Source organism: Podarcis cretensis (assembly GCF_951804945.1).
Source record: "Podarcis cretensis genome assembly, chromosome: 5".
Taxonomy (NCBI): domain Eukaryota; kingdom Metazoa; phylum Chordata; class Lepidosauria; order Squamata; family Lacertidae; genus Podarcis; species Podarcis cretensis.
The window spans coordinates 79972530-79985057 of NC_137174.1; the positions used below are offsets into that span (position 1 = coordinate 79972530).

Here is a 12528-nt window from a genome sequence, read left to right on the forward strand (position 1 = left end):
TTCACATACATTCAGTAATTCTTGACAGCAACTGCTGTAAAGCAGGCTGCTATGATTATCCATACATTGCAAATTAGGGTGGCCCAACTTTGACTCAGATACTGTATGTTCCAATTCAACTTCTTAGAGATTATGTGGTCACTAGAATCTGGGTATTTAGAATCCCATCACATTTCTACTTTCTATCACCAGTTAATGGGTGTGTGTGTGTGTGTCTAATAAAGTCACCCTGTAAGCTCATGCATTTCCACCTGTGCAATGGGACTTGACTTCTTCTCCCCACATGCCTCTGGTGCCCTCTCCCCTGTCCAGCCCTCTGGAGCAGATTTGAGGGGGTGCAGAGGATACATGCAGAGAGGAGAAGGAGTCGCATTGTGCTGGTGGGATGACTTCATTGGATTCACCTCTTCTGATTCATCCAAGTTCCTTAGCTAAACAGCGGCTGCACTAAATGAACACTGTTTATGAGAATTCTGTAGACTTAACTAAGTTATACACTTCCCTGAAGGGGTCACAAGACAGTACTTTTTCAGACTGCGAAATTTTAGACGCATGGTCCTCAATGCTCATGTGCGTAAAGATACATTTACCATGCATAACGAGGTCGTTTTGGTCCTGGAATAATTGAGGCTGAATTCATGTGACTAGATCACACTGGACAAAATTGGGCCTAAGTTAAAAAATTCTCATGCCCAGTAGAAGAGAGTCTGGTGGGGTGTGTGTGCTCATCTCAGCAAGGCAGGACTCTGACACACTGGCAGAATTATCATTTACTGGGATGGGGCAGGGCATGGGAGTGGTGAGATTGGGTCTGTGCAGGCAACACTGGAGGGAGAATCTGATTGGCTCTGCCAGGGCAGTCTCCACTCACCTTCACCCCTGCCCTATCCCATCCCCACACCATCTCAGGGAGCAGCAGAGATGCTGATGTTGGGAGGTGAGTGATGCATTGCTGCTCAACTGCACTCCCCACTCTTTCTTTCACAGAATGGGAGCCGATGCACATAGACTTCTGAAAGCCGCTGTCGCTCATTGGGACCCCTCAGAGCGCCAGCAATTATTATATTTTCGACATGTGAGCTTTTGTGATCCATTCAGGTGGCTGGAATATTTCACACACAATAAAAAGGCTCATAAAAATCACCGTATGGTTAAACAGAAATGCCAGCTTTTAAATGCTGCCATGCAACATTAAAGCAGCAGTCAGGGCATGGACAAGTTATGAAGAGAGGAAAAGCTGGAGGTGCTGTAGCATTGGGTGGGCTGGACTGGTGCATGAAATGATGTTTTTTCAGAAACGTTAGGTACGTTAGGATAATGGCAGGGGCAGCAATGAGATGAGCAGAAAATGATATGAGAGTCCTTATGTTTTCCCTCACATGGGGGAAAAAAAGCAGTTTGGGAGTGGAGGAGTGATTTTGAATGCCTCTGGCAACAAACCAACCAACAAAAACTTGCCCAACATTAATCTCCCTCTTCTCTCCCCGCTCTCCTCAGTTATCAGTGGGCCCTTCACTCAAGACTGCAGCCTCTGCAGCTTATTTTGGATAAATACAAAATCCAAAGGGGGGAAACCTGCCCAGCTGAGCACCATGAGAAGTTCAGAGATATTTTCTGTTTCTTCCAAGCAATCATAGTCCCACTTACCCACTAAATTCAACAGGATTTACCTTGGGGTGGTGCTGGACGGTGCAGTTCTTGCTGTATTCAGCTGTTGCTGATTTTGAAGTGATGTTTTTGATACCGTTTTTATTGCTTTTAATTTTCTTCTCCCTTATTTTTCTCACATTCATCATTTTCAGTGTGCTTGTGTGTGTGTGTGTGTGTGTGTGTGTGTGTAGTGTTGCATGCCACCCCAATCTCCAAGTACTACAAGATTTCGGGGGTTCAAGGCGCTTACCCCAAGTTCATGTTTCCTTTGGGAATGAGGGCACAGCAAAGACTGTGGTGTCTTTATGATATATTTTTTATTTACACATATAGACAACCTGAGCGTTGGAGGGGTTCACAGCATTATCACCCCAAGAGGGCCTTATTTCTCCTATAGCCACAGCTTTGGAGTCAAGCAGAAATCAAACAATGTTCTCTCTCCAATTTGCTGCATATCTTCTGGCTCACCTCACTACAACTCTCAGTTTTTGCCTTTGCCTTTTTCTAACTACAGTGGTACATCGGGTTAAGAACTTAATTCGTTCTGGAGGTCTGTTCTTAACCTGAAACTGTTCTTAACCTGAGGTACCACTTTAGCTAATGGGGCTTGCCGCCGCCGTGTGATTTCTGTTCTCATCCTGAAGTAAAGTTCTTAACCTGAGGTACTGCTTCTGGGTTAGTGGAGTCTGTATCCTGAAGCATCTGTAACCCAAGGTACCACTGTATCAGGCAACCCTCCCATTTGCCATTTCCCACAGATCCACTTCCTTTGTTCCCTTAATGGCTCATCACCCAGGTGATCACCTCAACAGGAAGTTTTGTTGTTGTTTAGTCGTGTCCGACTCTTCGTGACCCCATGAACCAGAGCACACCAGGCACTCCTGTCTTCCACTGCCTCCCGCAGCTTGCTCAAACTCATGTTAGTAGCAACAGGAAGCTTATATTGTAACACTTGCTAGATCCGGGGGGGTTAGGAGGGGTCTCTGCATACAGCCTATTTCCCCCCACACACCCTAAACTCATATATAATATAGATGCATTTTGTTGTGTACTGATGTTCTCACCCTGGGCCAGGAGGGGGATACTGTAGATAGTTATGCAAATGAAGGGTCGAAAGTAACGTTCAGTGACTGGATAGTTTGTATGCAAATGAAGGATTGAAAAGTGATGTTCTGTGATTGGATAGTTTTAGAAAGTTGCAACAGTTACAATTGTTCTGGAGCTCTATATAAGCAGGCTGACTGAGCTCCTCAGTTAGTTCTGTTCCAGCTTACAAATAAAGAGCTGCTTTGGAAGAATCGCTGTGTCGTCTGATATGTTCGCCCACAACTTAACACATTTATTGCTTTGTCCATTCAAAAATTTACAATGCAACTGACCTCAACAATAACAACAAGCACTGGAGTGTTGTCTCTTCTACATATTCAGATGAATCTGCTGTGAGGCCCATACATCGTAAGAAGCCTGACTAGTCATTCTTCCTCATGAGTGCACATCGCCCCAATGAAGCTTGTGTTTTTGTGATGGCATCAGTGGAGGCATTGCTTTAGCGATGTGTCGAATGAAGGGCGTCCATAAGACAGCAGATTTGGGGGTTTTCTGCTGCATACCCTCCAACATTCCTTAAATGAAAATAGGGACATTTCTCACTCCTCAGCAACTGACCCTCCTTGACTCCCCCCCCCCCCATTTTTGCACAATGTCAAGCACCAGGAAATCTGATCCCCCAGGGCAGGTGGCCAGGAACAGACAGACAAAGAAGCTCTGGCCAATGTCTTTTATTCAATATTCACAGAGAGAGGCTGAGAAATGCTGCCTCTTGGAGTAATGGTGTTGCTCTGAGTAAACTCCACCCCCCTCTTCTCTCCTCAGTCGTCATCAACACCATCCACCTTACGGTGGCCGCTTAGGGCCATTTGCCTACAAGCCTTTTGCTCTCCTACTTTCAATGCCCACCAGATTCTGGGAGAAGAGGGGACTGGAATGCTTTCTAGTGATAACGTGTCAGACAGCTGCTCAGGCTCTGCTCCCCTCACTTCCTTTCCAATTATTTCCCAACTCTGCTCTTTGTCTGCCTCTGAGCCATGACCTTCCTCAAACCACTTCTGTAAATCTATACTGCTTTCCTCTTCTCTGGAAGATTCAGGAGGGGGATGTGGTCTCCACCATTTACCACTTCACCAGTGGGACACAGCACACACACACCCTCCACCATCCTGAGAAAACTCCTCAGTCTCAATTTTATCTTATTCTTTGATAGAGTTACAAAAAGTAAAACACACACCAATAAATAAATGTGCTGGGCCCGGGGGTAACCTGTGAAATGCAGTCCAGGACCGGTCCAGAATCCAAAGGTTCTCTTGGAGTCAGTCTGATAGGGCCAAGGCAGGACACAAGGCAGAAAACCAGGCAAGGACAGGTACAGGATCTCAGGCAGGATCTAGCATACAGCAATGTTGCTCCTGCAACCTGGGGCAGGGTCCAACAGCCTTTTATCTTTGTCAGGGTAGCAGCCGGTCCTGATCCCCCAGTGACTCACCTCCCTGTTTCGCCTGAAGACGAGCACTCTTCCTGCGAGTACTCAGGTCTCTCCTTCTCTCAGACCTTAGTCTCTGCAGCTCGGGACATGTTGGTGGGTTACTAGACTCAGGGGCCGCCTCAGCCTGCAGTGTTGGACATTCGCTCCCACCCACCCATACAATGCCATTTGCCAGACTTGAGTTCAGAGGGAAGAAGATGTTCCCTCCCTCAGCTACTTTAGGAGTCATAAATTCTTCAGTCATTAATTGTTGAAATGACTTGAAAAATGCCAGAGAGGCAAAATGGAACACTTTTGATCATTGGCAAAGGATCAAAGATTGAAAGGTTAGGTTAATTTTTATTCAATGAGTAAGGGCTGCATTTCGCTTGCCTGTGAACTCTTGTGGCAGAGGAGTGCAATTAAAGTAGATATGTTAGCAATAAAACCAAGTGTTCCTTTGTTTTCATTCCCTTTTTTTAGCTGTTCTTCATGTGTGTAAGGACGACATTGTTCTGTGGATTGTAAGTGGCAAAATGTCAATTGGACTGTCATTTTTTTTGCCGTCATGACTAACAGATGTATTTTAACTTTTCTTCTTTAAAAAAACACCAATACTTCCTCTTCCCTACTGGAACAAAAAAAGGGTCTTAGGTAAAAGGAACTTGGAAGTTTCCATGCTTTAAGCATTTCAGTCACTGCTCTTTGTTCTCTTTCTTTGTCCCAGACTCTAGGTTATGGGCAAGTCAGAAAGTCAGATGGATATAACTGAAATGAACCTTGCAAAAGAAAAGAAAAAACTGCGATGGAGTGCTCTGGAAATCGGGCTTGCCGTTGTCGTTGCTCTCCTTGCTATCGTAGCTATCACCATGATCATTCTGTATGCAACCTATGATGGTGAGTAGAAGTGAATCAAGCTACTACTTTTGTGGCAAAAGTTATTTTAAGAACCTGAAGTTTGGGGGGGGGAGAGAGCAAAAACCACAAACACAAAATTTCATCACCTTGAAAAGGGGTTGATTAAAATACCCTGGTAAGATGCTTTTAAGTGCATCTGAACTTGTTAGCTGGGATGTTGCTGGATGTTTTAGCTTCTGTATTTAGAAGGAGCCAATGCCCTTTTTTGGGGAAGCAAGTTGACTTTACAAAGCTGTGTTGTGAGTTTTGTGTAATAACTATATGCCTAAAACGGTTCGACAAAACTTTGTTTGGGGCTGGCTTCTCTGAGAACGTTTCAGAAGCCCGTGATCAGCCTAAAATGTAGAAAATGAATTTGCTGACTTACATGCTTGTCCTATTTTTCCAAGCACTGATAAGCTTCCTTCGGAAGGAGTCACTGGAGGCTTATGCCAGATTGTAATGGATATTCATGTTGTATTTGTATATTTGCAAATATACCAGTTGATCATAGATGGTGGCCCTCTCTTTATGCATTCCATCAGGAAAACTCATGGCCCAATATCAGATCATCATAGAGAGACAGTACACACAAACAGTATGTCCCAGAGCATGGGATGTCCTTGCCTCTCTCTCTCTTTCTCTGGTTTCTGACTCAAAAGCATTCCCCAGTGATGCAGTTAACTAGAAGGTTGGTGGTTCGAGCCCACCCACTGTGATCAAGATTGCAGAGCTCTCAGGGTCCCTCCAACTCTAACATTATATGATTCTTTGAAGCTCTGCCTGGTCTCTGTTGCTTTCCACTCACATCTCGATTGCCACTTCCTCATAGATAGAGGGAGAGTGGAATAAGGATGACTCATCTTCTCCAATCACCTCCTAGCCTCCCATGGCCACTTAGCTGTAATTTCCCTAACAGAAGGCATGTCTGGCAACTTTGTCACTGGCTACTAAGGAACATGTCCAGGGACATTCTCACCCCAATGGACCTTACCTGTCCATCCCAAACACTCCAAACTCTCCATCCTGCACACAGAGCTGTTTAAAAAAAGAACAGCAGCTCTTCCGGTGAAAGCCATAAATGATCATCAAAAATGTACACAATTAGTAAAACCAAAGCTCAGTCTTACATGATCATTTCTGCTTTTACTACTGCATATGTCAAAGTGATTCCCTTTTTGCAGTTTCTATTCAAATCTCAATTTATAATCCACAAGACCAGATGGAATCAGCAGCAGAATTCATTCAGGTTTCCATCTCTCTCTTTTTCTCAAACCAAAAAAAATCAATAAAAAAAAATCAACAATTTACCATAACTTAGGAAATGTTCAAGGTTATGCCAAGCAAAATGAAGCTCAAGACTTTGGGACACCCGAGCTACATTTTCCTAAGATGTTTTCTGTTCCTGTTCCTTGTAAATTGCTTGTCCCAAATGCACAAACTGTTTTAATATTGTTATTTTAAAATTGTTGTGACCTGTCCTGGGACCTTATGGTGAAGGGGAGTTAGTTAATGTGTTGTTGTTGTTGTTGTTGTTGTTACTATTATTGTTATTGGCATTGGTTTATTAACTGCCTTCTAAATCACCATCTATGAAGGCAGTTGCCCTCCCAAGGTGGAGCTGGCGTCCGTCTGTCTCCAGAGACAATAGAGGAGTGTGCCTTTGGGGGTGAGGTCAAACTGTTGGAAGGTTGCAGTGCCTGCTGTGGCTGTAGAAGCCAATGCAGGAGAGACATGTTTTGTTGCAGCTGGGGCAGACGAAGGCGTCCGGTTGTGCTGATGCAGAAGCACCAGGGCATTTCTTCTCTCTGTGCTCCTCCCAGTAGTCATTTCTCCTCTGGTCACTGCTATGGATACACAACCTGACTGCCTGTGCCTGGGCACTCCATGGCACCCCCAGAAGAGAAAACCATAAAATTGGGGGGGGTACAGCAGTACTTTTAAACATAGAAGAAGTTAAAACACTAAAACAGATTAAAATTCGTACCAGCATTTCTAAGCATCTGGGTAGGCTTGTCTAATCTAGAACGTCTATGGCAGGCACTAAAAATAATACAGTCTGGTTGATATCAATAGGCTGGGAGTTCCCAAAGTGCAGGTGCTGCTACACTACACAATCAGGTTCTTACAAATGTGAAACAGGTACAGTGGTACCTTGGGTTAAGTACTTAATTCGTTCCGGAGGTCCATACTTAACCTGAAACTGTTCTTAACCTGAAGCACCACTTTAGCTAATGGGGCCTCCTGCTGCTGCCGTTGCGCCGCCAGAGCACGATTTCTGTTCTCATCCTGAAGCAAAGTTCTTAACCTGAACCAGTATTTCTGGGTTAGCAGAGTCTGTAACCTGAAGCATATGTAACCTGAAGCGTATGTAACCCGAGGTACCACTGTATTCTGTGGCACCAATTCTGCCAATCCAAGTGCCAATCGAATTGGCAATAGTGCCAACTCTGCTAATTGAAGTGGTCAAATGGCCAAGTATCGGGTAAGGTGATCTGTTAGGTAAACTGGTCCCAAGTTGTTAAGAGCTTTTTAAAGTTTATTAAGCGTTTTAATAACAATATAAATGTGTTTATTCCACCCCCACCCCACCCCCCGCCGCCCCATGCAGATGGTGTTTGCAAAACTTCAGACTGTATAAAATCAGGTAAGAGTTACAAAGCCTTTTTTTCTTTTTATTGTAACATTTCAACTTGTTTTCCTGAAAGTAATGTATCTTGGGGATATGAATAAAACGGCCTCTGGGTTTGCATTTCTTGAATGACTGCTTTCCCCACCTTCCACTCCCATTCAATATAGCAAACTGCTTTTAAAACTGAGATATGGTTTGTTTATTTAGAATATTTCTAGGCTGTGAAAACCCTCTCAAGCTGCTGTACAGTAGAGTGCAGCACAATATGTCTATAAGATCTTATTTAGCTGAGGAGGCACACAGAGAAGGACCTCAGAGGATGATCTGAGGGTCTGGGTTGGTTCATATGGGGAGAGGCGATCATACTGGAGATAATGGATTGCTAGGAATTAACAGGGTGGAGCTTTTTCTAAATCAGGAGTTGGTGCTTTCTTCACACACCAAAAAATAGATGGATTAGTTTGGTGTGGCTTAAGAAACATCAGGTTAGCACAGGGAACAGGGTCACAAATTGAGTACCATACATACAGCTACGTCTCCAGATCATTTGTTCATTTTATTAATTGGTGCCAATGAGAACTATCTCTAAAGCTGTGGGTTTGGGAAGTTTTTTTGTGGTATTTGGGAAGGAAGAGATAAAACTCTCCTCCTTGCTTGCTGTGGTCACTTGAAGAATCTCTCACTCTTTGCACCTGTAATTTATTAAAGAAAATTCAAAACGCTACATATTTTGCATAATATGGATGGGGATGGCACATACTCTGAACAGACTTCAGCGAATACAAAACCTTGTGATGAGATGTCACTAGAAACACACAACTCCAAGCAGAGCTGATAATGTTGCCAAATGTGGCTGATGTCCATTTTTATACCGCATAGAAGTTTTATATCCATGATACAACAACAACTTTATTATTGCATTAGCCGTGTGGCCATAGCATAATATACATAGAAATAACAGCATAAAATAGGGGGGGAGGTAAAGGTAGATATCGTCCGAGGCGAATACGAGGATAACAAAAGTGACAGGGGATTTAAAACATCGAGTGACAGAGAATGCAAAAACAGGTTCGATTGTGCGGCATATGGACTACGGCTGTGGTGTTAAAGAAGGAGTTGGTGCCGCTTTCCTCTTCATCACACTAAGCAGGAAGTTAGCTGTCATCTCGGTGATCCAACAGTCAGAATCCTGCAGAAGAAGGGACACTATCCATGATAATAAATAATAATAATAATTTTTTATTTATACCCCACCCTTCCTGGTTCAGAAAACTGGGCTCAGGGCGGCTAACAACAAATATAAAACACTTAATTGATGCTACAAAAAAAAAAAAACAACATAAAATACGGTATAAAACATATAAAAAAAAAATCAATTTCGGGGGAAATCCATCCAATAAACATTAGATGATCACCAGCGCTAGCTGGCTAAATTAGTCCTATTTGGGCCAGTGAGGAGACCAGGGGAGAATTAGCTGTGGGATCCCAGAGCGGGTTATCTTCATAAAAAGGGGAGGGGGAGGGAAGGAAGAGGAATAAAAGATCAGACTAAGTTCAAATTGAAAGCCAGGTAGAATAGTTCTGTCTTACAGGCGCTGCGGAAGGAAGTTAAATCCTGCAGGGCCCTGGTCTCATGGGACAGAGCATTCCACCAGGTTGGAGCCATCACTGAGAAGGCCCTGACCCTGGTAGAGGACCCGAGACCTCTAAACTATGATTATTCATGATTATTCTTAAGGTCCTCTGCGGGACACACCAGGAGAGGTGGTCCCATAAATACGAGGGCCCTAGGCCACAAAGGGCTTTAAAGGTCAAAACCAGCACCTTAAACCTGACCCGATACTCCACCGGGAGCCAGTACAACTGGTAAAGCACTGGGTGAATATGCTTCCATGGCAGGGACCCCGTGAGGAGCCTCGCTGCAGCATTCTGCACCCGCTTGAGTTTCTGGGATAGTTTCAAGGGCAGCCCCGTGTAGAGCAAATTACAGTAGTCAGATGGGTCTACATGGGGTCAAAAGAACCACTGATGATTAATACATTTTAATCTGAACTGTGACAGCAAAGCTGGATCTTGACTATCCAAGGTCACACTATCAGGTTTCCATGAGTCAATAGGACATAGTTGATGCAGGTATTATGATTATTTTGCTTATTAGGGGAGCTAATCTATCTGATAAACTAGGCTACTGTTTAACCTAAATTAATCTCTATCAGGGATACAAACTATTTGAACCTTTTCAGCTGTGTAAACAACTGATCAATAGGTAAATGATTGTGAGCATTTCTTTAGGACAGGGGTCAGCAAACTTTTTCAGCAGGGGGCCAGTCCACTGTCCCTCAGAGCTTGTGGGGGGCCGGACTATATTTTTTTGGGGAAATGAATGGATTCCTATGCCCCACAAATAACCCAGAGATGCATTTTAAATAAAAGGACACATTCTACTCATGTAAATACACGCTTATTCCCGGACCGTGTGATTTAGAAGGCGATTGGGCCGGATCTGGCCCCAGGGCCTTAGTTTGCCTACCCACGTTTTAGGACTTTGCAGCCACTCTGTGCTTCCTCATCTGAAAATTCCTCATGGGAGGAGATGTCTCTCCTGGTGTGTCATGCTCAGGGTTTTCAATTAAAGTGTGGCACCAAGGAAGGCTGCCGAGTTCATACCACTGGGGAGATACTTTGTAGGGTGAAATAAAGGAAACTCATCACAAACTCCCTTTAGCTGCCTAAAAAAGCAAGGAAAGGGAAACAAATAGTCTGAACCCCAGTCACGAGAACTTTGCCAACATTTTTTCTCCCCTTTAATAATGTTGCACGCCACTGCAACCCCAGTCTCTGAGTGGTGCAAGAGTCTAGGGGTTCAAGGCACTCACCCAGGGTTCATGGAAAAGGGACACCATGGAAACTGTGGTGTCTTTATGATATATGGTTTGTTTACACATACAGTGATACCTCAGGTTAAGTACTTAATTCGTTCCGGAGGTCCGTTCTTAACCTGAAACTGTTCTTCACCTGAAGCACCACTTTAGCTAATGGGGCCTCCCGCTGCCACCACGCCGCCAGAGCACGATTTCTGTTCTCATCCTGAAGCAAAGTTCTTAACCCGAGGTAATATTTCTGGGTTAGCGGCATCTGTAACCTGAAGCATATGTAACCCAAGGTACCACTGTATATTAAACCTGAGCCTACAATGAACGGGTTCCCACCATTATACCACAAGTTGGTCTTGCCTCCTCCATAAGCACAGCACTGGATTCCAACAGAAATCAAACATTGCTCTCAAAAGTTTATCTGACTCTCTCTCCAACTTGCTTCTTTACTTCTAGGGTCACTGTCACTGAATCTCAGCTCTAAACTCTGCCTCATCCTTCTGCCTTGTTCCTTTCCTTTGTTTCCCTTAATGGCCCATCACCCAGGCTATCACCTCAACACAGGAAGCTAGCCTGGTTTATACTTGCTGAATCCAGGGGTTAGAAGGAGCTCGCATACAGCCTTCTTCCACCACCACCCTCTCCCAAATTCATAACAATAATTTTTGAATGCAGTTTCTTCTCTCATTAATTGATGGTGGGTTTTGTTTTGTTTTTTTGTTTTAAAAGACATTTCCAGCACAGTACTCCATTAAACTGGTTACAGCTTGCAGCGATAATCTAGAGGCACTCATATCACAGATTCCATTTTCCTGGAACCAGTGCAAAGTGAAGCAATCTACAAAGAATTGGATAAATTCAATGTTGTGAAGAACCACAGCATTTGCTAAGTAATATATGAAAAACCTGACAATGGCGAATAATACCAGGATTTCAGATTGTGATCCATGTTCTTCTCTGTCTGCAATTATGGGGGTTTAAATTGGATTTTAAAAAAAAAAACAAAAAAAACCAGCTTACTTTTCTAATAGCCTCTTTGAATACTATCAGGCTGCAGATGGGAGTGACTGTTCCACTGGTTAAGATTCATGTATTTCTTTTCAACAGCAAACTCAAGTGCTTTCCAGTCCAGAAGTGAAGCTAGGCAACTCAAAAATACAGGAGTGGTGCTTAGGGGGTTCCTAGGGATGCAGAAATACATACATTAGGAGCTCAGCAGCATGCGGGTGCAGCAGATTGCCTGCAGTACTGTGCCAAGTGCCCACTGGCAATTGGCTGCAATGCATGGCAGTGGCGGAGCTTCATACTCCAGCACCGGGGGTCGGAGAGCAGGCGGGCGCAGGGCTGGCGCTCATCCTGGGGGCGTGGAGCACATCCTGGGGGTGTGGCGTGCTGCCTGCAGGGGCGGGGCACCCAGCGCAGGCGGTGGGGCAGCCGCGATGGCCCCCTGCCAGGATCACGCTGCAGGGGGCGGTGTGCTCCCCCCACACTCCTCTTCCTCCGCCAGTGATGCATGGTGTCTGTGCAGCCTTCTGAGACGCTACTAATCACAGCCAAGATAAATTCATGAGACTTATTCGTTCCCACCATGGGCTGTTTTTCTTTCCTTCCTGGGAGAAAAAGGAGGGGGTGGCACAAAAATAATGAAAAGGCAAACAGTGAGAACGGATTGATTAAATGTGTGGCATAAGCTGTTAGGGGCTGATTTCCTTTCTGTCCTCAATTTTCCTTCTCCCATCACCCCACACTTATTGCCATGTGCCTCAGCTGGACTTTGGGAGTGTCTCAGGATCACTCTATTTGTGGCTGTCATTCTTGGAACCAATTCTCCTGGAAGGAAGCTCTATAACACAGGAATTGTGTGATTCCCCCCCCCTTTCTGTTTACTATTTTAAAATAAGCCCAAGCCATATGCCGTAGAGGGATTGGACAATGTTGTTCTGTGCTGAGTAATCGAA

General features: G+C 44.4%; 1 protein-coding gene across 3 annotated transcripts in view; it reads left to right on the forward strand.

Moving 5' to 3' along the window:
• MME (membrane metalloendopeptidase) overlaps window positions 1-12528 on the forward strand; it is a 70323-nt gene that overhangs the window by 8193 nt on the left and 49602 nt on the right. For 2 of the 3 annotated variants that reach the window (XM_079977853.1, XM_079977855.1), the window contains exons 1-3: window positions 4593-4692; window positions 4896-5065; window positions 7677-7712. In XM_079977853.1, the coding sequence (XP_079833979.1) occupies window positions 4906-5065; window positions 7677-7712 (196 nt within the window). In that variant the 5' untranslated portion in view covers window positions 4593-4692; window positions 4896-4905. Of the gene's footprint in view, window positions 1-4592; window positions 4693-4895; window positions 5066-7676; window positions 7713-12528 lie in introns of those variants that run through there. The other variant, XM_079977854.1, reaches the window with a different exon arrangement.